The 27,464-nt window shown below is 43.6% G+C and overlaps 1 protein-coding gene across 2 annotated transcripts; it reads right to left on the reverse strand.

Moving 5' to 3' along the window:
* Positions 1-763: 763 nt before the first annotated feature.
* On the reverse strand, positions 764-26,089 carry NOL9 (nucleolar protein 9). Of its 2 annotated transcripts, none has more exons than XM_072608728.1 (12): positions 25,214-26,089; positions 22,676-22,895; positions 20,869-20,939; positions 14,068-14,209; positions 13,846-13,942; positions 12,686-12,783; positions 11,890-12,051; positions 11,478-11,766; positions 5,813-5,924; positions 4,654-4,831; positions 1,915-2,048; positions 764-1,077 (listed from the first exon to the last, which is right to left on the reverse strand). In XM_072608728.1, exons 1-12 carry the CDS (start codon positions 26,072-26,074, stop codon positions 967-969), a joined length of 2,475 nt encoding a protein of 824 aa, XP_072464829.1. In that variant the 5' UTR covers positions 26,075-26,089; the 3' UTR covers positions 764-966. The 2 variants fall into 2 exon arrangements, with proteins under 2 accessions (XP_072464829.1, XP_072464828.1); XM_072608727.1 differs by having other exon boundaries at positions 20,869-20,996.
* Between the last annotated feature and the right edge of the window lie 1,375 nt (positions 26,090-27,464).

A 27,464-nucleotide genomic window follows, 5' to 3' on the forward strand; every position in this document is an offset into this window, starting at 1 on the left:
TGACGATCTGCTCTAACTACTTAAGTAGAGGACATTAAATACAATACAGTCAAGGATAATTAAGGAGGGATATTAGCTCTATCAATTCAGAATATGAGCAGCTAGACCCAATATGGGTAGCTAATACATATGAATCACCACATTAAACAAGAAGGCAGGGGTCTATCTTCATGCCAAAGGAACCCCAGGATTTCCTGATGTGTGATTCCAATCATCCTTCTTCCTTCTCTACTGGCCCAAATCTCCTATTTTTGGTCCTTATTCCAATATGGACTAACTCAATGAAGGAGCTCATTGAATAATGAACTGTAGGAGGAGGCAGGATGGGGTAAGAATATTGGTCAAGGAGTAAGCAATAAGATCTGGTTTTTCAGGTGCCGACTGGCCAGCTCTGAGACCATCTGCAAATTGCCTGGCCTTAAGACTATTTCCTCAATTATAAAATGGATAATGTGTCAGACATGATTTCCCTCAAACAGTTGTAGTAAGGAGAATATTTTACAAACTTTAAAATGCCATAGAAATAAAGGCCATTATTATAAGTTAGTAAGTTGCAATGTCATCGGTGAAAAGAGGAGGCACAAATCAGAACTTCAGCCAGTGTGGCTGGAGCAGCCCCACCCTTCTCCAGGGGAGGGGTCCAAGTCCAGGATCATGCAGTCCAGGGCACAGCCCAGACTCAACCAAGTCTCCCAACCTCCTGCAGTATCTGTCTCCCTGGCTGTGCCTGGGGATGCCCTTTTACACTTCAGATCACATGCAATTTTGAGAAGAATTTTCAGAAAATATTTTAATACAAAAATGTTTATAAACTATTAACAATATTTTGGCTGAAGAAATGTTCACATCATTCCATCGGACACTACTGGCTCACAGCAAGAGAAACTGCATCAAGTTTTTGCATCCCCCTCCCTCGTTAAAACCAAGAGCTCCATGCTAATTCCTCGGTGACAAGTTCATTAGCGATTAAAGGTATTCTCTTCTTTGAAGGAGTTTCCTGACTCTGAGTTTTCCTGCTCCCCAAATAGAAAAATTGTACTCAGAAGTAACGTAAGGGATCTCCCCCTCAGTCTTGGGCTGAAACACAAAGATACAGAAAGGAAATATGAAAATGCATTGAGTCTCACAGTGTGTAGCCTCCTCCCTGCACGGCAGCCTCTGTGAGAGATGGAGAAGTCCCACGCAGCCACTTTCCCCAGTCTCTGGCTCCCCCACCAACAGGAAGGACACCCAGCTGGGGAGAGCTCAGTGGAGAACTCTCTGCAATAGCTACAACAGACTTGCCTGGCACAGCCCCCTCCCCTCTATGACACAGACTCATCATTCCATTCACATCAACTCCATCAGCAAACTCATTTGTAAGCCTTCAAAAGTTTCCTAAGGGAAGTGATTATCACAAGTCTGACCTAGTCACAGGCAGAATCTGAACTCAGTTCTTCTAGACCCTGAGAATGTTAGTCTCCCATGAGACCCCCTGCAGTCACTGACATTCTGGAGGAGTGGCTCAACCAGCCACCAGACAACCTAATGACCCAGCATGGCAGCTGGCATGTTCTTAGGATGCTGGCCTGTTCTAATTCTCCAATTCTCTGTCACTACTGTCAGAGGGGATTCTCCACTCACCTCGTACAATTTCTCTCCTTACTCCTTCCCTTAGAGAAGCCCACTCTCATCTATCTGCCTGTTTTTATTACTTCAAAATTAACTACAACCTATAATGCAAAGTTTAGAGATCAACACTCCGAATTAGACAGAATACTGTTTCTAGTTTGTGTGAATGAAACCCACACTTCCTTTGCATCTCTTCCCATTATCTGTAGCATGCCTGCCACTTGAACCTGGTCTAACTCTGGGAAAAATTGAGAGGTGGGTGAGTAAATGCTGTAGATTAGCAAACTCCTTCATGGACTGTACCTGGTTCTTGAAGATGCAATGAGGAAGAGTAACATTTCCGATCATCAGACAATTCACGTGTCTTAACTTTTCATGGGACACAGGAGTCAGAACGTAGTACACTTTTTTCACCATGCTGATCCCTCGGATAATTCCTTTAATATATAAAATAATTAATAATAAAGACAATAATTCCATTCACAGAATGGTCTCTAAACCAACTATTAAAAAAGATAGCATACTCATTTAAGTAATGACAATAGACTTTTAAAAAATAATTTAAATAGGAAATAGAATCCTTTAGCTGATGAACTCTAGATGGCATTTTAGACTTCATTCCGATCTCTTTTATTCAATTACATGAAAGTAAAATGGTTAAAAACAAGGGCACTAAGCTGGTTCTCTCTTAAAAGAAACACTTGGCAAACAAAACTATCGATAACTAAGGGAAACCCACCTAAAGCAGAGGACACAAGTCCTTGTGTTTGGCGGCTGACTGCCTCGAAGACCAGGGCCATGTTCTAAGTGGATTCCATTGTACACTGCCCTCATTAGCCTCATCACTGGGCTCAGACCTGGGCACTGACAGGCCGCAGACTATCTAGAGGGCAACCAAGATGGTAAGGCCCGGAAGAGCTGCACATGCACACGTATGATCATATTATTACTGAGGCACAGAGGATCCAAGAAGGCTCAGGAGCTCTGCGTGGAGTGGACGAGATGATCACTGACAACAAAGAGAAGATCTTCGCACTGGGAGTGACAAACCTGACTAGTGCAGAGCTGGTGCCCCAGGTAAGGAAGGCCCAGGTGAAAGAACTGGTCCAAGTGATTAATGAAGTCCTGGCAGTGACCTTTCCAAGAGCAGAGGGAAGTACTACAAAATTGAAGACAGGCAAACAGGGGAAGAAAACAGTCTGCTGTGTGTGTGTTCATCCTTCGTTGCTGAAGAAGACCACGCCATCAGAGAAATGATGACATGACTTGCACTTGACTTTGTTTTGAGTGAAGGAGGACTGTGCAGGTCACCAGCCTCACTTCTCCTCCAGAGTCATCTGAATCCAGTGACCAGATATTCATCGGGATGACTGGAGATGACCCAGGATGAGGCAACTGGGGTTAAGTGACTTGCCCAAGGTCACACAGCTAGTCAGTGTCATGACAAGGCAGAGAGCCTGACCCCAGGGATTGAGAATACTGTGGAGCAGATCACTAAAGGGAGATGATGGATGCTGAGTACCAGAGCTGCCAGCATCACCAAGAATGAGTTGTGCCAAACTAACCTGGAGTCCTCAGGATTACTCAAGGGGCTAAGGGGAATGCTACAGATTTAGCTCACCTACATTTTAGCAAAGATTTTGCCCAAGTGTCTCATACTCTTCTTGTTCATTAGTTGGAAAGACAGACAAGGATCAATCAGATAGGATACAAGGAGTTAGGAGGATTCAGAACTGGTGAGTGACCAGACTCAGAGAAAAGCTAGAAATGAATGATTCAGTATCAAAGGGCCAGGAGGTCTTCAGTGGAGGATCCCAGGAAGCCATGCATGGACCTACACAGCTTCACACTTCTCAATTATCTGGATTAAGGCAGAGATGACATGTGCAACCAATGTGCTGAGAGGGTTAGCTACTACAGTGAATGACAGCCAGGACGCAAAGGGGTCTAGGCAGTCTAGAATACTGGGCTGAATGTAGGAAGAAGATATTCAATAGACATAAATGTAGAGTCTTGCACTTGGGTACCAAAAATACCAATTCTACAAATATGACATGGCAAGGACAAGGACAGAAGCTGTTCTGAAAAGGATCTGGGAGTTTTAGTGGACTGCAAGCTCAAACCGACTCAACAACATGATCAATATGGTAACCAAAGAAACTAAAAGGTTCTTAGGATCACCAGGAGGAACAATGCTTCCAGGAATGTTCTCTGCCCTTATCTGACCTCATCTGGAAAACTGAGGGCAGTTCTGGCCATTACAGTTTAAGGAGACTGACAAGCTAGAAAGCATCTTAAACAGGAAGGTGAAAGACCTCGACACCACTTCATCAGGGCCTGCTGAAATAACTGCGCATGTTTGTCCCAGAGAAGAGAAGACTCAAGGGGAAACAGCAAAAGGTCCTCAAACATCTGAAGAGTTGTCACAGGGAAGAAGGAGTGGATTTGTTCTGTCTGGCCCTGGCATGCACAACCAGGAGCAAGAGACAGAGATGGCAAAGAGGTCAGGGAAAATCTCCTCACTAGAAAGGGAGCAACCACTTTGCCAGGAGACAGGACAGCTGGCCTCGAGGGTCTTAAAGCAACGATAGGATGTTATATAAGGGGGAGGGGTTTCTTCCATATGCAAGTTGGCTTAGGCAACATGTGAAGGCCTCCAAATCTCTAATTTTGTGATTCTGTGAGTGTTCTATTGAAGAGTCTGTCTTTATTTTAAAACGACTAATTCCTAATCACTTAACTCCAACATATCCACAGTAATACAATCAGAAAAAGGTCCATTTTTTTCTCTATCAGCAATACAAACAAGTCCTATTAAAGAAGCAGACATACTTCATGATGTTCTTTACTTTACAGGTTTTGAGTGAGTCATCTGGCAACCCAAAAAGACATACAGCTTCTCCTTAAACCTGACTTAGGAGCCACTTGCACAATCTCAATGAACAGACTTTCATTATTTCACATGCAAAAAAGGTTATGTTATGTGTTAAAACCAAGGCTATTTCAATAATGAGAAGCAGAAAGATACTACCGTACACTTACCGAACCCCACACAATCACAGACTGGATTGTCTGTAAGAAAAACTGGTCCATCAGTTTTCTGTTTGACATCATCTAGTATCCTACAAAGACCAATCCAGCTGGCATTTACTGTATACATGGTATGAGAAGGAGCAACATCAGTGTGAATAACTCGGAGAGCAACAGAACTGAAAGGGATCTGGAAAATAAAGCCCTTCTGTTAGTTCCACCCAGAAATGGCCATTTTATTTTTTTAATCAACCTATTGGCTACTCATACATTTTTCCAATGCCCTCCCTATAATTAATTGCAAACTGTTGCAAACATGAATTGCAAATGCTGGCCACTGTTCTGTTTTGTGTTTAGTTGTTTAGTCAGAGGAACATGAAGAATTAACATAGTTAGTGAACACCAGCAATCCTTGCTAACCTCATCACAACAGGAAAGACAGACTTTTCTTACCTGCTAGGGAACACAAAGTGGTAGTCTGAGGGTGCTCTGGGAGGTTGTGAAAACACTTACTATTGCTAAATCTCCTAAAGCAGCATACAACAAACCATTTTCATTTTTACAGTAATATGATGGTATAAGATGAACAGATCCAGAGTGAACACATTCCCATCTTATGACTCTTAAGGTTCCCTAAGGTACCAGATTAAAATTATCTCTTTTTTAACATGCTAAGTAGTTTTAAGGATATTCTGGACTTTTAAATAAAAAATGACTGGAGCAGCTACTCATATTCTAAGTTTCAAAAGGAGAAAAACCCTCTCTCTGATCCTAAAATCCTATGAACTAAATGGCTGTGAGCAAATCAGTTCTGGCTTTAGCATCACACGTCATTCCCCAACTAAACCATGTCTTCGAAACCAAAGTTGTAAGAAAAATAAACAGGACACTACTTTCCAGATTTCCTCAAATCTCCTCAAAGAGTTAAACCTACAGAGACAATTCTGGAGCCAGCATGGTCCGAGTAAAGCTACATCATCAAGGCCAGTGACTGAATCCAGATCCCAGACAGTACATCCCTCCAACAGGGTCTCCAATGATCCCCAAAGAAGGCACTACAGTAATTCTTTAGACAATTCTCAACTGACTCAATTCCAAGCACCAAACATTATGCTGGTTGGAACCTAGTTTAGATAAAGACATCCATGTCTCCCAAAAGTACTCAAATTACCTGAAAGGGGACTAGATGGTGTAGTGGAAGGAATGGTTTTGCCTCTGGTGGCTGTAGCAGAGCAAGGTAACCTAACACGGCCATATCACGAAGAACAGGGCTATGCCACTGCCTAAAAAATAAATTAGAACCAGTTAAGCAAGACTGTACAATTTAACCACAGGAATCTTTCACTTAGAATCAAGTACACAATATATTTCTTTGCGGCTTATCATTTTAAAGATTTCTACCAGTTCCATCATGGAAAGAGAGGAAGAAATTTTAAAAAACAAATAAAAACCCTTTCCTACAAGTCCAAAGGTTCCAGCCCAACAAAGGGAACAAATGTTTTTGAATTTTGCATTCAGATAATTATGGCTGTGAATAAAGCTAATTCTTACATGAAACAAGCTAATGCACCTACGATAAGAAAAGAAGGAGCTTTCTCACATCATATACCAAGATATGCTCCAAATGGCTACATGACAGATATAAATGGTGATATAAATTAGAAAAGAAAGGAATCACCTTTCAGCTCTATGAAGAGAGGTTAGAAGTCACACGCAAACAAAGAATACAGAGGATAGCAGAAAATAAAAGGAATAATATTGATTATTTAAAATTAAAATTTTGGGGGTTGGAGCCAAGATGGCAGAGTAAAGGCAGGGACTCACTCAAGCTCTCCCCAAATACCTTTAAAAAATGACTCTAAACAAATTCCAGAGCAGCAGAGCCCACAAAAAGACAGAGTGAAACAAATTTCCAGCCTAAGACAACCTGGAAAGTCGACAAGAAAGGTCCATTGTACCAGGCTAACAGAGGAGAGTAGTCCAGTGTAGATGAGGCCCCAGCAAACCCAGAGCAAGCCTCAGAGGACTAAATCACTAGCAGCCTGGGAGGTTTCCAGACTTCTCAGTCCACAGATGCCAAAGACAACTTAGAAGGTCAGTAGGAAAGGTGTATCAGACCTGGGTGAGGAGTGCAGTCCAGGGCAGGCTGTACCAGCACAACCCAGACCCCACCAAACCAGGAGCAGACTTTGGGAGTGACTGAATCAGCAGTGGCAGTGGCTACTTCTGGAGCTCTCAGCCCACAGACAGTAAGGGGACCGATCAACTAGTCAGAAGGAGATTACGGGGGTTTCTTTGATGGCAGGATTCTTTGAGGCAGGACTCTGTTGCTTCATCCATACTCAGATCCCAGTCCCAGGTAGCAGTCCCAGGCTGAGGAGGTACACTACCACAGCAGACCTTGCAGCCACAGCATAGGCAGAACCCTCCTCACAGTTCCAGGGCAGAAAGGAGTTCTTGTAGTCTCACTCACAGACAGTCCAGGAGAGGAAATAAATGCCTCTCCTTAGATCATACCAATCTGGAAGAACTGAAAACTTACTAGTCCCAAGAAGTATCTCTGAAAACAGTTACACAAAACCCCTGAAGCCTGGAGTAGTTCATCCTCCACAATGGAAGTAGAGCCCTACCTTAACAAAGAGTTAAAAAGTCAGGTAATAGGCTGAGGAAATGAGCAAACAACAGAAAAAACTCAAGAGTTTAGAAACTTACTTTGGCGACAATGAAAATCAAAACACACATTCAGAAGACCACAAAGTCAAAGCTCCTGCATTCAAAGCCTTCAAGGAAAATATGAATTGGTCTCAGGAAGAGCTCAAAAAGGATTCTGAAAATAAAGTTAGAGAAGTAGAGGAAAAATTGGGAAGAGAAATTAGAGTGATGCAAGAAAATCATGAAAAATGAAGCCAACAGCTTGGTAAAGGAGACCCAAAAAAATACTGAAGAAAATAACACCATAAAAAAATAGACTAACTCAAATAGCAAGAGATCCAAAAAGCCAATGAGAAGAATGCCTTAAAAAGTAGAATTGGCCAAATAGAAAAGGAGGTCCAAAAGCTCACTGAAGAAAGTAACTCCTTAAAGATTAGAATGAAGAAAATGCAAGCTAATGACTTAATGAAAAATAAGAAATTATAAAACAAAACTAAAAGAATGAAAAAATAGAAGACTCTGAAATATCCCACTGGAAAAAAACTAACCTGAAAAATAGATCTGAGAGATAATTTAAAAATCATTGGACTATCTGAAAATCATGATTAAAAAAAATACATTATCTTTCAAGAAATTTTATCAAGGAAAACTGCCCAGATATTCTAGAACCAGAGAGGAAAACAGAAATTGAAAGAATCCACTGATCATCTTCTGAAAGAGATCCCAAAATGAAATATTATAGTCAAATTCCCAAGTTCCCAGGTCAATGAGAAAATACTGCAAGCAGACAGAAACAAACAATTCAATTACAGTGGACCCACGATCAGGACAGCACAAGATTTAACAGTTTCCACATAAAAGGACTGGAGGACTTGGAATGACATTCTAGAGGCCAAAGGAGCTAGGATTACAACCAAGAATCACCTATCCAGCAAAACTAAGTATTAACCATAAAGAGGGGAAAATGGACATTCAATGAAATGGAGGAATTTCATGTATTCTTGAGAAAAGAGCAGAGCTAAATAGAAAATTTGACTTTCAAATACAAGACTCAAGAGAAGCAGGAAAGAGAAATCCTAAGGGACTTATTAAAGTTAAACCGTTTACATCCCTATATGGAAAGATGATATTTGTAACTCATAATTAGGGTAGTTAGAAGGGGTATATATAGACAGGAGGCACAACAGGTTTGAGTTGATTATGAAGGGATGATATCTAAAAAATAAATTTAAGGAATGAAAGAGGAATGTACTAGGAGAAAGAGAAAGGAAGCAGCAAAACAGGGTAAATTATCTCACATAAAAGAGGCAAGAAAAATCTTTTATAGTAGAGGGGGAAAGAGGGGAGGTGAGAGGAAGTGAGTGAACCTTATTCTCATCAGAACTGGCTCCAAGAGGCAATAAATAACATGCACACTGAGTTGGGCACAGAAATCTATCTTAACCCTACAGGAAAGTGGGGGGGCGGGGTGAAGAGCTAAGAGAAGGAAGGGTGACAGAAGGGAAGGCAGATTGGGGGAGGAGATAGAAGCAAAACACTTTTGAGAAGGGACAGGGTGAAAGGAGAGAGAGAGAATAGAATAAATAGGGAGTGGGATAGGATGGAGGGAAATATAGTTAGTCTTTCACAATATGACTTATTATTTTACATGACCACACATGTATAAGCAATATTGAATTGTATGCCTTCTCAATGAGGGGGGATGGGGAAAGAGGAAAGGAGAGAATCTGGAACTCAAAGTTTTAAAAATGAATGTTAAAATTATTTTTACACATAACTGGGGAAAAAATAAAATACAAATTTTTTTTTAATATAGCTAAAATTGGAAGGGAAACAGGTAATGAGAAAAATCTTTGCATCAAATTTCTCTAATAAAGACTTCATTTTCAAGATATACAGGAAATCAACTCAAATTTATAAAAAGAAAAGCTATTATCCAACTGATAAAGAATATGAACAAGTAATTCTTATGAGAAGAAATCTAATTTAGTCACATGAAAAAATGTTACAAAAGACTAATAATTAGAGAAATGCAAATTATTTCACCTCATACCCATTAGGTTGGCAAAGTTGAAAATGACAACTGTTGGAAGAGTTATGGGAAATATAGTGTATTAATGAGCAGAACCAGGAGAACAATCTACAAAATAACAGCGTGGCAGAGACAAACAACTATGAAAAACTTAAGAACTCTAACTGTACAATGACCAACCAGAGGATCTATGACAGAAACATGCTGTCTCCTGAGAGGTAACAGCCCAGGCAAGAAGCAGATTGAGAAACATTTTTTTTCTTGATATGGACAATGCAGGAATTGGTTTTGCTTGACTGTATTTGTTGCAAGGGGCTTTGTTTGTTTTTTCTGAATAGGGGAAAGTAAAAGGAAAATAGATTTTTAACTGAAAAAAAGCCTAACTTTATACCAAAGCAGAACATTTATTAAGTGCCTATCACACACCAGGTATTGTGCTAAATGATTCTCATTTGATCCTCACAACAACCTTGCAAGGTAGAGTCTGTTATTATCTCCATTTTACAGTTCAAGAAACTGAGGCAGAGGTGAAGTGTGATTTGCCAAGGGTCACATAGCTAGTAAGTGTCTGAATGTGGATTTCAACTCAGATCTTCCTCACTCCAGGTCTAGCTTTTTAATCATTATTATCACCAACGGCCTCAAAAGACCTGCAAACTGGCAACTGTATGAAAGGATATTTCAAGTCACTCACGAGAAAAATATAAAACCAAAATATCTCTGAGCTTTTACCTCACACCCTTCCATCTGTGATTATCTCCAATTTATCCTATATTTATCATCTGAACCTGCTTGTTTGAATATTTTTTCATCCAACTGAATTGCGAGCTCCTTGAAGGCAAGGACTGTCTTTTGCCTTTCTTTGTATTCTCAGCACTTGGCATGTTAAAACCTGGCACTTGGTAGGCACTTAATAAATGCTCATGGACTTGACCCAGAAAATGAGCAAAGATGATTGGAAGATGAGAACAATCAATATTAGAAAAGTTGTGGAAAGATGGGCACACAAATGGATCACTGGTGCAGCTATGAACTGATCCAATCACTTCCAAAGCAATATGGAATTTGCTAGAAAAGTTGGTAAAATGGCCATGCCCTCTGATTCCACTGTTGCCAAGCACCCAAAGGAGGTCAATGATAAAATAGCCCCATATATACCAACATATTTATAGCAGCACTTTTTGTGGTTGCAAAGAGATGCCCAATGATTGGAAAGTGATCAAATGAGTTGTAGTACCTGAATATAACAGGATATTACTGTGCTGTAAGAAACTATATATATATATATATATATATATATACACATATAAAGAATACTGTGTGTGTTCCTCTTTTGTTGCCAAAGAAGACCACGCCATCAGAGAAATGGTGACATGACTTGCACTTGACTTTGCTTTGAGTGAGGGAGGGCTGTGCAGGTCACCAGCCTCACTTCTCCTCCAGAGCCATCTGAATCCAGTGACCAGATATTCATCGGGATGACTGGAGATGACCCAGGATGAGGCAGTTGGGGTTAAGTGACTTGCCCAAGGTCACACAGCTAGTGAGTGTCATGTCTGAGGTGAGATTTTAACTCAGGTCCTCCTGACTCCTGCACTGGTGCTCTATCCACTGTACCACCTAGCTGCCTACTATGACAAATACTAGAGAGATTTTATATAAGCTACTTCAAAGCAAACAGAACCAGAAAAAAAACCCCACATATAATGACTTCAACAACGTAAAGAATAATGAAACTGAATTCTGTGAAATTAAAATGACCAAGCTTGGCACCAAAGAAAAGACTGAAGGCACAGCCCCTCCTTTAGCAAGTGGGAGCCCATGAGTGTGGAGCACTGCATGTCAGGTTAGGTCTGGGGGAGGTGCTGGGTTAGTTTTGCTAATTGTTTTTTCCTTTTCCTCCTTTTATGGGATGGCCCTCTGGGAGGTACTTTGGGAGGGATTTATTGGGAAACCAAAGGAACGTAAAATCAGGATAGCAATAAAAATTTATTTTAAAAAAGTTAATTCTTCTACTACTAAAATATATAAAGCTATGATGTCAGCAGGCACTTGGGAACTTAGTAGAAATAGATACCATTTTAACAAGTAAATCTCAAAACATGACAGAAAAGACCCAATCCCCAGGCTTGAGATGCCACCTGTTTCTTACGTTAGTTGAGCAACGCCAGCACCAGGAAATTCAGATTGCACAAGCAGCAGTTTGTGTCCCATTGAGGGGGGCTGACTCCCTTCATCTAGATCCCCTGAACTCTCTGATTCAGTGCAGTCCAAATGCCTGGTTTTGACTTTGGGCTTGCCTTTTGTCTGAAGACCTGCCATGCCTGCAATGTACTCAGAGGTGAGCAGGGGCATTTCTTGACCCTGTTCAGAACTGAACTGAACAACATGCGTAGGGGCCAGCATTCGAATAAGGTCAATGAGGAGCAAAAGGCCATCACCTGGAAGAAAGGGGACAAAACAACTCCATTAAGTAAAAGAAAAGCTGCTTGTTCCACAATTCTGATTCATTCAGACATGGAGAAGTAGGCACAGACAAGCATAGCCATAGCACAAGGACTTACCTTTCACCCAGCCCATGGTGTTAACAATAAGGGGCGCTTCTCTCTGATAGGCACTGAACACATACTTCACAATCTCAGTGTATTTCTTACAGTCATCTTCACAAGAAGAATCACCATAAAAGACCATTTTTCGAGTTTTCCTTTGATGAGTGAATGGTGGCCCTAAGAGGATGAAAACAAGGATTATAAAAGCTTTGTTCTCCACTATGGACATGTTTTTCTTAATCTCCCCAAAAGAAATACTAACAACTCCCTTTCCAGAAATACAAGTCATCAGTTTATTGCAATGAGAGCCTCACATTAACATCAGCATAATTCCATATTTACCTTAACACTGTGCTCAAAGATGCTCAGACAGCTTGACACCTTAGACCTCATAACAGGCACAGACTATGTACAGCAGGGTTGGCTTGAGTTTGGTTTGTTTTTTAGAAAAGATTTTAAATATCAAATATAATCCAAGTTGACAAATCCATATAAATTAATCAAAACTACTGAAACTCATTCTATTAATCAGAAAATTGGTCGCAGGTATACACTTTTCAAAGCCAGAGGGCATCACGACCCTTGCGAACCAAAGCCTTATTAGAAATTAACAAAAGGTGTTGGCCTTCCTACAAAACAAATGGGTGAGGAAGAGCTTTAACTCTCTTTAATATAATTAACATTACACTAGGGCAAGGAAGTACCTAGCACAGAGGCATTTGAATTGATGGAGGTGGAGTGACAGCAGTAATAGGGAGGCCAGGATGGCTAGCTGGCAAGAAAGACTTTAAATGATTACTCTAATACATACCAAAAATAGGCTCCGTAACATTACACAAAGAAACACAACCAGGAGGAGTAAATTCTGTCTGTCCTAGGTCACAATCCAAAAAGTCAACACAGGGAATACTGGCGGGGACAAAAAGAGAAAGAAAATCATTACTATGAAGAAAGGACTAATTCTTTATAATTCTACATAATATGCCTGAATAGCATATTAACTTAGTGTCAGGTACCAAAAATAAATATTGACTTTTGAGAGGAGTAGGAGAGTGTAATGCTTCAAAGGTGAAGAGCAACCACGCATATCAAGTGCAATAAGCTCTAGTTCTCTCTCCCCCTGTCCTCCCTTCCCTTTCATCTCTACCCCCTCCCTTTCCCTCCTCCAATCACATATAAAGAACACTATGGCACTGTAAAAGTAAAAACAATGTAATCCAAGAATTGTTAAAGTCTCCCTCACAACATTCTAGCAGCTTTGATCGTCCCTAAGGCTATTCCTGCTGTCTTCATTCATTAACAAGCAGTTATGCAACACCTATCAGATCAGCCATAACAGGGATATTAAACAACTCAAATGCTATCCTGAACCCCAACATTTAAAAGAAGGCCCCCAGTCCTGAGGGCAAGACCCCTACGGACAAGGACATAACAACAAGAAAGAAGAGTGAATGGAATACACACTCCCCTGGAAGGAGCCAGTCCTCAAAGGCAAGGCACCAAAACAAGGTCAAAGCACAGGGGACAGGAAACAAAATGCAGACCTTTCCCTCTCAGGACCAACAGTTGTGGAGAGTTATCCTTAATCTATGGACAAGGTATCAAAGAATCAGAGTGAGTGCCAAAAAAGGATGGTTAAGAGGTCCTCCAGGACACCCTCCCCATTGGAGGCTCAGGGGACATCACATAGTCTGCCCAAGATCACTTAGCTAAGTGGCAGAGCTGGGAGGTAAAACCAGTAATCTTTTTCACTGCATCACACCTACTCTATAACCTAACCTGAAAATGCTCATTCAAATGATTAATTATAATAATTAACAGATATGTAGCAGTCCTCATACTTAAATGCTAAACTGTTTATCCTTTCGAAGAGAAAAAAAACCATTTTAAATCCTCAGTAGGATCTCACTTGTGAGCTGTCCAGCTGAGGGGAGTGAGGGGAGGATGACCAAGGCCCCTCGCTGCACTCACCTGTTCAGCAGCTGGTTAATTAGGTATCGATTAAAGGTGGACTTGCCAATGCACTTTGGTCCACAAGCCATGATGATAGGGCAACCATCAATTTCTTCTGGAAGGGAAACAAAACACACCAAACCTCTCAACGTGACAAGCCTTTTCATAGGAATCTTCTGTGGCCTATAATCAATCATTAATTTAGGAAGAAAGTCAAAGTAGTCAATTTTGGCTCCTTACCACAACAAGCAGTGATTAACTCTTCTATCACTGAAATGCTACTCTCAGACAAGTGAAAGTCATTTTCTTCCTCACATTTCTTAATGCCAACAGAAGACATGGTTAACTGCTCAAGATTGAAGGACGAGGACACCTCCTGTTTCTAAAGATGAACAATTTCAACTTTTAAAAACATTCTGAAATGCAAAATGAAAAGTATCACAGAGACAAGTATGACTTTTATTTGCATTCTCAACCTTTCTTATTCTTTTCCTTGTCATCATTTTCATGTCTCCCTCATCTTGCTGCTTCTACTTTACAGGTTGAATTTATACTGACACTGTATGAAATTCATTTTATAAGAATCCTTATCTCTACAAATTAAAGTAATAAACTCATATATATCACAAGCCACAAAAACAGAGAATTCTGACAAAGGCCTGATCCTAATAAGAGGCCCAATGCTATCACAAGAGCCACTATTTATGAATGAATTATATCCTCTACTGGCTTGAAATTTCTGTTCTTAAGAGTTACCCCAACAAGGGCAGGAGGGAAACATGGATTTTAAATGAATAGAAAATTCCCCGAAAGGGACAACATACTGGTATTATGTGGCCTTATCTGACCATGGCCCAGTCACAGAAAGACATGAAGGGATGACAGCAAGACAGTCTCAGTACTACTGTCAGCACCAATGAAATGTGACAAGGCTAGGTTGGTGGCTTCTGTTCCCCATATTACTATCCATCCTTCACCACCTTTCTTCCTCAGCCCCAGCTGCTCCCTCCTGACTAAAATACATTCCCACTCCTTCTCGAAGAGCTCCTCTCTTCAAATTATAGCCCAAGCACCACCATCTACAGATCGCCACTCCTGATAATGCTCCCTAGTGCTCCCTCCACCGATTACTTTGTATTTACATATAGTTATTTTCTTTAAATGCAGCCTGTACATCATAATCGAGGTCACTCTCTCCTGCTAAAATGGAAACTCCTTGGCCACAGACTGCTTCATTGGCTGTATCTGAATGTCCAGCACCTAGGACAGCAGTCTGAGACAGAGCAAGCATTCCATGAATGCCAGCAGAGATCCTCTACAGATGACTTGGGAGGTTGCAGACCAGAAGGGAAAGGTGGCCATGGGCTCCAATGCAAGTTGAATTCACATTCTAGGAAGCATTAAGGTACTAATTGAGGCTTAGTGGACACAGACCCTGAGCCACAGGAAGATTCTGAGGAAACGGAAGGGAAAAGCAAGTCCAGTAATAAGATCCTCTGAGCAGCCAAGGTAGAGGCTGAAGAAAGGCAGGTTAGACAAGTAAGAGCCCTGGGAGGAACTGTAAAAACCCCACAACTTTAGCATCATGGATGTTTCTTTTACTCATAAAACGCATAAAACTTTAACTGGAGACAAACTGCTCTAGGGCACTAGGGAGGAAGAATCTGAGAAGTTACACTATCAGTGGAAAACCTAGTAAGACAGCAACAAAGAAGAATAAAGAAGGAACAAAATGAAAACAAAAGGAGAAAAAAAACAGAAAGGGAGAGCCTGGTGACATCACTGAGGCAGGGAATTCCTGGAAGAGACAACTCCCTCTCTACTGAGGCAGAAGGGTGAGGTGACTGGTCTAGTGTGCCAACAGTGGGGTGCAAAGTCGGGGCTACCCGGCTCCAAGGCTAGCTCCTGTTACAGAGGAAAGAACCAAGAAGAAATGAACAAACCAGCCTCAGAAACTACTTGTCCCTGTGCTAAGTGTTGAGGATACAATGGAAGGCAAAAACACTGTCTCTGACCTCAAAAAACTCATATTCTCATAATGGGGTTAGACAACACATAAAAACAAGACATACAAGTGCCATACCAATTAAACTATCAGATAATTATTTTCTAGAGCTGGATAAAATAATATCAAAATTCATCTCGAAGAACAAAAGGTTCAGAATATCAAGAGGACTAATGAAAAGAAATGCTAGGGAAGGTGGCCTAGTGCTACTAGATCTCAAATAGTATCATAAAGCAGCAATTATCAAAACCATTTGGTACTGGCTAAGAAACAGAAGGGTAGACCAGTGGAATAGGCGAGGTCCTCAAGACACAGTAGGAAGTGAAATACAGCAATCTACTCTTTGATAAACCCAAGGACCCCAGCTTCTGGGATAAGAACTCACTGTTCGACAAAAATTGCTGGGAAAACTGGAGAACGGTGTGGCGGAAACTAGGCATAGAACCATGCCTCGCACCTACACAAGAATAAAGTCCAAATGGGTACACGATCTAGGTATAAAGATTGATACTATGGACAAACTGGAGGAGCAAGGAATAGTGTATTTATCAGATTTATGGAGAAGGGAAGAATTTTTGACTAAAGAAGAGATAGAAAGCATTATGAAGTGCAAGATGGATAATTTTGATTACATTAAACTGAAAAGTTTTTGCACAACCAAACCCAATGCAACCAAAATTCGGAGGGATGTAGTAAATTGGGAAAGAATTTTTACAGCTAATCTCAGGGATAAAGGCCTCATTTTTAGAATATATAGAGAACTGAGTCAAACATACAACAATACAAGTCATTCCCCAATTGATAAGTAAGTGGTCAAAGGATATGAATGGGCAATTTTCAGAGGAAGAAATTAAAGATATCAATAATCATATGAAAAAATGCTCTAAATCACTTTTGATTAGAGAGATGCAAATCAAAACAACTCTGAGGTACCACATCACACCTATTAGATTGGCAAACATGACAGAACAGGAAAATGATAAATGTTGGAGAGGATGTGGGAGAGTTGGAACACTAATTCATTGTTGGTGGAGCTGTGAGCTCATCCAACCATTCTGGAGAGCGATTTGGAACTATGCCCAAAGGGCTACAAAAATGTGCGTACCCTTTGACCCAACAATATCACTTCTAGGACTGTATCCCCAAGAGATCATAAAAATGGGAAAGGGTCCCACATGTACAAAAATATTCATAGCAGCTCTCTTTGTGGTGGCCAAAAACTGGAAATCAAGAGGATGCCCCTCAACTGGGAAATGGCTGAATAAATTATGGTATATGAATGTAATGGAATACCATTGCACCATAAGAAATGATGAACTTCTTGTTCATCATTGACTTCAGAGAGGCCTGGAAAGACTTATATGATCTGATGCTGAGCAAAAGAAGCAGAACCAGAACTCTGCACACAGCAACGACCACAGTGCACAAGGATTTTTTTTGGTAGACTTGGATCTTTACAGCAATGCAAGGACATATTAAAAAAAAAAAAATTCCCAATGGTCTTCTAAGGCAAAATGCCTTCCACATTCAGAGAAAGAACTATGGAATTCAATCGCAGAATGGAGTAGATCATTTTGTGTGTGTGTATGTGTGTGTGTATTATGTTTTGGTTTGTTATATGATTTCTCCCATTTATTTTATATCTTCTACACAGCATGACTATAGTGAAAATGTATTCAATAGGAATGTATGTGTAGATCCCATATAGAATTGTATGCTGTCTTGGGGAGGGAGGGGGGTGGTGGGGAGTAGGTAGGGGGGAAAAAAATCTAAGTTTTATGATAGTGATTGCAGAACACTAAAAATGAATAAAATTAATATATATGCGTATATATATATATATATATATATATATATATATACGTATATATATAAAGCAAGACATATGTAGTTGTATTGTTAACATTTTTTGCTTAATTTGAAGATCTTTCCAACCCATTAACAGGCCCATGTGACTTGCTTAAATCACATGGAAGCCTAAATTACATGTGGTGAGAGGAGCTTGCTGAACAGGTGGAACAGGAAAGGGGGAGCAGAGCTGAGAAGAAGTTGGTCAGACTAGTCAGAGCTGGGAAGGACAGAGAAAGCAGGCAGCTGGGGCAGCAACTAGAGTGAGTGGGAGAGCTTATCTGTAACTTTGTTTAAGGGAGCTGGTTTGTGGGAAGCCTAACAGAGGGAATGCTTGGGGATCGTAGTGCCCCCTGCATTGTTATTGTGTATAGACTTCTTTGTTGCTATGATGGATTTGGTTTTCTGGTGTTGGGATGGCTTTGTAGTGTTTAAATATTTTGGTTCTGCCTCCATGTGGAGAATCTGTTATATTTTGCAATTCAGAACTGCACTGGCATATTCATAATTTGCTATGGCTGTTGCACCAGCACTGCATTTTGTGACAAGGAAGGGAACGCGCAATATCAGACCTCTAATGGAGGCAGAAAAGCTTTAGAGAGAGAAATGAATATCCCAGGATGGAAGGGTTTACCTTATTCCACTCCAGCAAAAGAATGGGCTAAAAGTGCAGGGTTCTGTGAAAACTATGAACCAAAGTGACAAAAGGGAGAACCTAGAGACTTGCAAGGAATACCAAAAGAACCAGGGAAAGGCAGAAGTGTGTAGGAGAAAATGGGCCTTATTAACAAGCTTTTGACTTAAGTGTCAATAGGAGCAAAGACAGGTTGCTGGAAGTAAAAGCTCAGATGGAACAGGAGTTTGCTAGTTTGAAGGAGAATCCTTCTGTAACACAGTATTCATGCTCTCCTTCTAGAAGAGCAAGCAGGGGAGGGAGGGGAGGGGACTGGTCTCAGGGGGTAGAAGAAAAAAGTGTTCATTTAGCTCAGAAGAAGAAAAGTGGCAAAAGAAGTGTGTACAGACCCAGCCTAGTTGGCACAGTGATGACTACCGAGAGAGAACATGGGAGGAAGAAAGTCAGAGCAAGAAAATGAAACCACGTTAGAAGGAGAGGCTTCTCAGGCAGAAGTATGCCCAATACTAAGACAAAAAAAGGAGAATGCGTGGGGGGACGAGGGGCAACACAGTGTTTAGGGAGATAACTGAGGATTTTACTCAGTAGGAGGTCACAGATATTTTGAGTCAGTTCACCCAAAGGATGGGAAAATCGTTGGTATCTTGGATGGCAAGAATCAGTGAAAAAGAAAGATAAATTTCTTCAAGAGAGAAGAGTAAGTAACCAGCAGATTCAAAATCAGAATAGAATGACAAGAATTGTTTACTTCTCTGTTGGGAGCAGGGGTAAATTTTGGAATAGATGGCATTCTAACTAATGAACTATACATGAACAATGAACAAAATGTACTGAGAAAAGAGGCTTGAGCCTAGACTGAGCAGGGAAAAAAGAACGGCCACTACAGATCCTCCTGAAACATTTTATCCACGTTTGTCACACCTGCAGGGAGAATAGGAAATTGGCCAGCCCCAGCTCAGATTAAAGAAAGTATACCTCTAGTCAAAATGATGACCCCAAAACTGCAAATTAGAAAACAGTAAACAGGACAGTGAGCTCATGGACTCCAGAAGCATAGCTGACTATTTACCCTGCTTCCAGTTGTCTCCTTGTTTCTTTTTGACTTTTTGTCTATCCACCTTGTCAGATTTGTTTTCTTCAGGTCTAGTACCCTCTACCTGCAGATGCCTGATCACTTAAGCTGGATGTTACCCCTCCCTGTCCATGACTGTGCTGTGTCACCCCTGCACCTGGCGTTGACCAAGCTCTAGATGCCAGTTAAAGAATTGATCCCCCAACTGGGACCTCTTGGGGCAGGGACAGCTCTCCGTCCAATTTCAGTGAGAAGTAGCTGTGGAAGAAGAGATCTTCGCCCTTTAGTCAAGATTTTGAGACCCATACGTTCAAGGGGGAATGATGCGGTGCTTGCGTTCAAACCCCACCTAAGATAGTTTTATAAGCCCCATTGACCTATGTAATGGATAAGAAAGAACTTGGGGCTGAATACATTAATGTATTTTTAATGAAATTAATGTATTTTTAATGGAATGGCAAGATCTTTCCCATCCATTAATAGGCCTATGTGACCTGCCTAAGTCACATGAGTTTGAGTCACATGAAGCCCATGGTGGGAGGAGCTTGATGACCATGTGGAACAGGAAGGGGTGGAGCTGGAGCAGAGTTGAGAGGAAATTGGTCAGACTAGTCAGATCTGGGAGAGAGAGAGGAAGCAGGCAGCTGTCTGTGGGTGAGAGAAGGGCATTTTGTTTGATGGTGTTCATTTGTGAGAAGGCCTGATAATGTGTATAAGACTTCTTGGTTACTATGATGGATGTGGCTTTCTGGAGTTAAGAACAAGCTCTGTACTGAACTTGAAATGCCTATGGGACATCTAGTTCAAAATGTCACAGAGACCATACATGATGTAGGACTGGAGCTCAGAGAGACTAAGATATGACAAAGACCTGGGAGTCACCAGCACTCAGAAATGACAACCAAGGCTACGCAAGCTGATGAGACCACAAAGCAAGACGTTCTGGAGCCCGAGTTCTTCACTGTGAATGTTTCTATAATATTCTGATAGCTACATCTCAATATCATTGGCTTCCTTTGTAATCCTCTGTATTTTATTCCACACATTTAAAAAACAGCGTTAGAAGAAGGGGTCCAAAGTTTTCACCAGTGACTGCCACAGGGGACTGTGACAAAAATGGTGAAGAACCTTGGGAATGAAGGAACTGAAGAAGGCAGCTCAGGACCAAGCCCTGGGGGACCCCCAAGTTTAGTGGTATGACCTGGATGAAGAGCTGACAAAGGAGACTGAGAGGGAGAAGTCAGGTTGTGTTACCAACCCCAAACCCCTCTAATAGTCCATTCATTCACTGTCTTGTCCATCTAATCCAACTGGTCAGTCAGACATTCCTTTACAAGAGTCACCACACTAATGTCTGGTCTCTCCCTAACACAGCCATGCATGAGCACCCCTCAGGAGGAGATTACAAGCCTTTCTTTGAGCAGGCCTGACTCCACCAGGACAAACAGGATATACATCTACAGAGTATGTGAAGAATACTACCTTTCCTGAGAAAAGGTGAGAAAAAGCTGGGTAGCTCAGGATGAAGTCTGTAGCAGGGGTCTCCAGACTTTCTAGCAGGATAATAGAAGACATAGGAGAAAACTGTTTTATCACATGAAATGCATTAGCTGCAAAAAGAACAAAACAAATTACTTTAGAAGTTGTAATTCAGCAACTCTGGCAATGCTATTTCCCAAACTGGACTGAGAGCTCCTTGGAGGTCAAGACTAGCTCACGCCTCTGTACAGGCGATGCCTGGCTCAAAACCTCCTCATCTGCCCAGTCACGGAATGTCCAGACCATTACAAGAGCCTCCTGGTTAGCCTCCCTGCCTCAGGTCTCATCCCACTCCAGCCCACTCTGACTTGTCAGAATGATTTCTCTTAAGCACATGTCTGACCATGTCACCCCTTCTCCTACTCAGTTAGCTGCAATGGATCCCTAAAACCTCCACAGTCAAATATAAAATGCTCTGGCATTCAAAGCCCTTCATAACTTGGCCCTCCTATCTTCCTGGCTTCTTATACCTTACTCACCCCCACATACTCTGCAATTCAGTGATATTGGCCTCCTGGCTGTTCCTCACACAAGACACTCCATCTCCCAACCTTGGGCTTTTTCAATGGGCTGTACCCCATGCCTGGAATACTCTCCCTCTTATATCCATCTCCTGGCTTCCTTCAAGTCCCAACTAAATCCCATCTTCTCTATGAGAAGGAAAGAAGAAAGGAAACAAGTGCTTACTAAGCACCTCCTGGGTGCCAGGCACTAGGCTAAGCACCTTACAAACACTTCATCTGAGCCTCAGGACAGCACTTCAGAATTAGGTACTATTATTATTATCCCCATGTTATAGATGAGAAAATTGAGGCAAAAGAGGTTAAGTGCCTTGCCCAGGGTCCCACAGCTAGTAAGTGTCTGAGGTCAGATTAGAACTCAAAAGTCTTCCTGAATCCAAACCTGGCATTCTGTGCCACTCAGGCTGGTACCTTTCCTCTCTTTATCATCTCTAATGGATTCTGTCTCTATATTATTTGTACCCATATCTCTTCCATTAGACTGAGCTCCTGGAGGGCACAGACTGTCTTTTACCCTTCTTTGTATGCCTAGCCCTTAGCCCAAGGCCTGGCACACAGCAGGTGCTTAATAAATACTTACCTACTGACTCCTCCCACAGCCTTCTAAGTGGTGCCCTTGTCTCCTCCTTCTCTTCCCTCCAATTCATCCTATACTCCCTGACAGATTAACCTTTTGACAATACTGTCCTGGACATGTCATTCATTTCCCTGTTCCAAAACCTTCACAGCCTACTGAGTTAATTAAGGGCTACTCTGCTCCCTTCCATCCTTCACAGTATGGCTGCCATCTGTTTACCCAGTCTAAAAACACACTGCTCTTCGACTGATAACCTGCCCTTCAGCCAAGTCAAACTGCTCATTGCTCATTCTATGAACTTGGCTCCCCATCCCTATTCTCTCACACATCTCCTTTACCTATAATACCTTTGGGCCCAGCTGAAATGATACCCACCCCTATCTCCTCAGCAAACGGTGCTCTCTCCCCTCTGAACCCAGGCCACAGCCTTCAAGGTATTTATCATATGCCAGGTTCTATCAGTCACATGTGTACCTGGGCGCCCACCCCCTCCAAACTCTCACCCTCAGGATAAGCACCAAGAGGGTGGAAGCTGTATTTTATTTAACTTTGGATCCCCTGGGACCTAGCTCAGCACCCTGCATTTCTATATGTGTGCTCAACTTATATTTGAGGAATGAATAGTGCTAATTATCCCAAATCTTTTAATTACCTGAGGAAAGATGATCTTTGATCAAAGATCGAACTTCCAGCTTCATATCCTTTAGGGTTTTCTCTGGCATCACGTAGCTAATTGCTTCAATACTTAGGGCACAGTGAGTGTGGGGAGAATAAAGGTCATAGGCTGGCTGGCCCTGGCTGATGATAAAACCAAACACCTGTACTCGGCCATAAAGACAGGTCATCCTACACTTCCCAGTGAAGGTCAAAGACTAGCAGGGGAAAGAGAAAAGAACAAGAAATTTAAAGATTATAAATTTGGAGACCAATTATCAAACAATTACAAAGTTCCAAAGAACTCATTTACCACTATGTCATCTAAGGAAGGATTAATTTCTAAGTGCCAAGAAAATAAGGACTTAGAAACAGGAAGAGATTTGGGATAGGCTTATTCTAGAGTCCATGAATTATAAAAAATTTTGATAACTGTATTGCAATATAATAGGTTTCCTTTGTAATTCTAAACATTCTATCCTATGCATTTAAAAATATCCTCCTGAAAAGAGGTACATATGCTTTACCAAAACACCCCAAGGTTAAGAATCCCTGATCTACTCTAGTCATCACATTATGGAGATGAGAAATGGGGCTCAAAAAGTTGCCAGGGGGAACCATTTCCCTTTTTTCTTCTTCTCTTGTCCCCTCCTCCAAGTGATCCCAGAATTCATCCCAGAATTCATTCTGGCTAACCAAGGGGCAGGAAGGTAAGAGGAGGGAAAGGAGTTCTCAACAAGCATTTATTAAGGCCTTCCCCCTGCTGTTGGACTGCTCAGCGTTTGGATGAGGTGAGAGTCAACCACTCCTTTCCCTCCTAGGAGACAAAGGGCCACTGCCACAGTCCTACTGCTATCCCCAGAACTGAATTTAATGGGTCTGAGGCCTTGCTGCTCATCTACCTTCAAACCCTCCTAGACTTTTCATTGGCCCTGTAAGTGAACATTCTTTTACAAGGTGAGAGCTCTGAGAGCAGTAGTTCCCTGATTTTTCTATTCCTAGCTTTAGCATTCAGCTCAGAACTTAGTAAATGCTTTTAATTCATTGCCTCATCCATTCAATGACCAAGGTCACAGAAGTGGTAAGTAGCCAACCAAGTCTCCTGTCTCAAATCTTCTTGCCCTAGCTGAGGGGCTCTTTCCACTCTATGACCTCCCAGGGAAGGGCAGACTACTATAATCTCTAGGGTAGTGGTTCCTCTTCTCTTCTGTGACATGAATCCCTTTGGAAATCAGGTGACACCTAAGGACCCCCTTTCAGGTTTTAAAATGCATAAAATACAAAGGCATAAAGGAAACCAGTTCTACTGAAAGTAATCACTTTTTTTTTAAGTTGACAGATTAAGACTGCTCTAAAAGATCACTCCTATTTCACCAACCTCCCATGCTATGCCTCTACGTCTAGTGAAGACTCCATGTCCTTAATTGAGGCCAATCAGGCTGTGGTAAGACACTGACAAAAGATAGTCTCCAACACACTCTCATTCTATAGGGAAAAGCAACAACCACATGATGAGGTATTATTAGCCACTAATAAAAAAAAAAAATCCAACCAGCTAATGTGGGGCTATGCCATTGTCAGCACTAAAAAAACTTGTCAAAAGTAGACCATCTTCATTCATTGTCAGATTACATACTCGAAATCTGGACATCAGAAAACCTGGTTTTAAAAAGGATCTTCCATTTCTGGAAACCAGTATGGTCTAACATAAAGAGTACTGAACCAAGACCTCTACGTTCTAGGCTCCACTCCACAGCTGTACAAGCTTGAACAAACAAGTCCCTTAGCATCTTTGGTCCTTGGCTTTCGCCTCTATAAAACGCTTTGGTGGGACCACCGTCCCTTCTCTGGCATCGCCGCCCAACTGCGGAGGGGACCCTGGGGTGGAAGGCTCTCCTCTGGACAAAGGCGGAGGCCTGGAGAGGTGGAGACGCAGGCACTAAGAGTCAAGACCCGCACGCAAACCCAGGCCTTGTTCATTACGCAACAACTTGTATCTCTTTTGCTTTGTGTTTTCTTTGTAAAAGCTGTTCTATTTCTGTAGATGAAAACATTGTTTCCCTCGGCAACCCTTCCAGAGTGGCAGGGCAGGAGACAGCCCTGGATTGGGCCAGTCACGGGAGGGGAGCCTGCGGCTTCGAGGCCACCCGGGGCCTTCTAGGCCCCTGGGTGCGGCCCTTTAACGGAGTCCAGGTGCTTTTTTGGAGGGATTAGTTCAGTTATCGGGTAAACTACAGGGGCGTGGCCCGGAGCCCTCGGGCACCACAGGAAGGACGGCTCGGACCCGCGCACGCCGGCGGCCTCCGGCTTCAGCGGGTGTAAGCGAGTTGGGGGGCTGGGAGGAGGGTCTGGGGCTTCCTTCCATGCAACAGCTTCAGGCACCTCGCCTCCCCGCCCTCCGGGTCAGATTCTCTCCGGAAGGGAGAAGGCGGGAGCTGTTTCAGTCCCGCCAATCATGCTTCAGGCCTCCGGGGGCCGGGCCCAGTCCCCGCCCCGCGGGCCTCAGTTTCCCCCCTCCCCCAGCCCCGGGGCTGACCTGGGCGTGGCTCAGCAGCATCAGGAGGCCGGCCTTGGCCCGCACCAGCAAGGGCTCGCCGTGGCCGGGAGCCCGGGGAGGCTCCTCGGGCCCATCGGCCTCGCCGCCCGCTGCGGGCCCGGGCGCGGGGGCGGGGGCCGCGTGCTCCTCCACGTCCCCGTCGCGCACGCGCCTGGGCGGCAGCTCGCGCGGCTGCCGCAGCTGCTTCCACTCGCGCTCCCCGCGCTCGTGCTCGAGCCGCTGCTCCTCGCGCTCCCGCCGCTCCCGCTCGGCGCGCTCCCGCCGCCTCGCCTTCCTCTTCCGCGCCTTCTTCTCCCGGGCGCCCCACTGGGCTCCCACCACCACGGCCTCCGCAGCATCCTCCTCGTCCAGCCAGGCCACGCCGGCCGCCTCGGCCTGCTGCAGCCGCAGCCGCAGCCGCCGCTGGCTCCCGACGGCCAGGGAGCGGGCCCGGCGCCGCGCCCGGCGGCCCACCCCCAGCGGGGAGCGGGCCCGGCGGAGCCGCGTCCAGCCCAGGCGGCTGGCGCCCTCCTTGCTGTAGACCGTCACGTCGGCCATGCCGCGCCCGCCGGCTCCCGCCGCTCCCTTCTCTCGGCTCCTCTCGCGAGAAGTGGCCGGACTCCTTCCTCCCCCGCGCCCGAGGGTGTCACGGGAACGGAAGCGACGGGCCTCCGGGCCCGCGGGCGCCCCCGCGTGGCCCGGCGGCGCAGCGCGTCCACAGCTGCGGCCCTCCCCTCGCTGCCCCGCCCCCGATGGGGTCCCCCCACCTGGCGCCCGCGCCCGTGCCCGCCCCCGCCCCCGCCCCCGGGGCTGACCGGCCGAACCAAAACAGGCCCTGGTTTGCATGGCCTCGCTTTGCATGCATTTGTCTTTTAGCCCCAGGGAGAAACCCGGAGGACTGGGGGGAGGGGGCGGGCGCGGGGTCTGCCCTCCGGCGGTTACTGGGGCTTTGAAGACCTGGGGAAGGAGCCCAGAGGAAACTGGGCCTGGCGGACCACAGGTGGACCTTCACCCCCCAAGGCCGCGGGGCCCCGCTGACCCCCAGCCCGCCCCACCTACCGCGGGCAGAGTCACATTGCCTTCTAGATCGGGGGCTGGACTGTGCTCGGGAACCCTGGAGTCCTCGACCGGACCCGAGTGCAAATCCTGCCCCTAGCAGCGGGCCGACCTGGGACCAGGCAGGCACCTGACCTGACCGGCTCGCTTTCCCCATCTGTAAATGAGAATAATAAAAGCACCCAAGGTTGTGGCATGAGTCAAACGAGGAAAAGGGGCTTGGCACATAGTAGGTGCTTAATAAATGCTTATTGCCTTTCCCCATCAGCTTTCAGGTAATGTGGTATCTTGTGGAGAAAACCCTGGAGTTGGAGTCAGGAAGATAGAATGATGATGACGTAAAGGGTTTAGTCGTTGACTCAAAGTTGAACTGAGTTTGAAGAAGTAAGTCTTGGAGCCTTCAGTATAATAGGGGAATGTGTCACAAGCATGGAGAATTAATACGAGAGACACCTGGTACAGTGGATAGTATACTGGCCTTGGAATGTCACCTCTAACAGATGCTGAGCCAAGAGAGTTCATAAAAGCCATACGTGACTGACATTGGTAAAGGTGGGAGTTCTTAACTTTGGGGGGGCTGAGGGATCTATCTGGAAGTCTGATGAAGACTGTGAACTCTTAGAACAAAGAACAAAATAAATTATATTGAAATAGTTATGAAAACATTACCAAGAAAAGTTCACAGAACCAAAGTTAACCCTTGGTTGAGGAATTCAAAGTATTATATAGATTGGGCTGCTAGGTGGCGCAGTGGATAGAGTGCTGGTCTTGGAGTCCAGAAGACTCCTCTTCCTAAACTCAAATCTGGCCTCAGATACTAGCTGGGTAACCCTGGACAAGTCACTTCAACCTATTTGCCTCAGTAAAATGAGCTGGAGAAGGAAATGGCAAACCACTCCAATATCTTTTGCCAAGAAAATCCCAAATGGGGTCATGAATAATCAGACATGACTGAGAAACAGCATATTTTTAAAGCTCTGAGGGACCTTTGAGGCTAGCACCAACCCTCTTTTCTGCAGATAAGAAAACAGAGACAGAAAAGTAAAGTGATTTTCTTAGAGATTTGAATCCAAGCCTTCTCTACTCCAAGTCCATTGTCCACTCCATGGTAATACACATCTTTTCTCACTCCAAGAAGCCCCTAGACTGCCCACATCACAGCTCCTTCCCCTATTCCCATCTTAGAGGAGTAAAG

The sequence above is a fragment of the Notamacropus eugenii genome, chromosome 5 (assembly GCF_028372415.1).
Source record: "Notamacropus eugenii isolate mMacEug1 chromosome 5, mMacEug1.pri_v2, whole genome shotgun sequence".
In the NCBI taxonomy this organism is placed as follows: Eukaryota; Metazoa; Chordata; class Mammalia; order Diprotodontia; family Macropodidae; genus Notamacropus; species Notamacropus eugenii.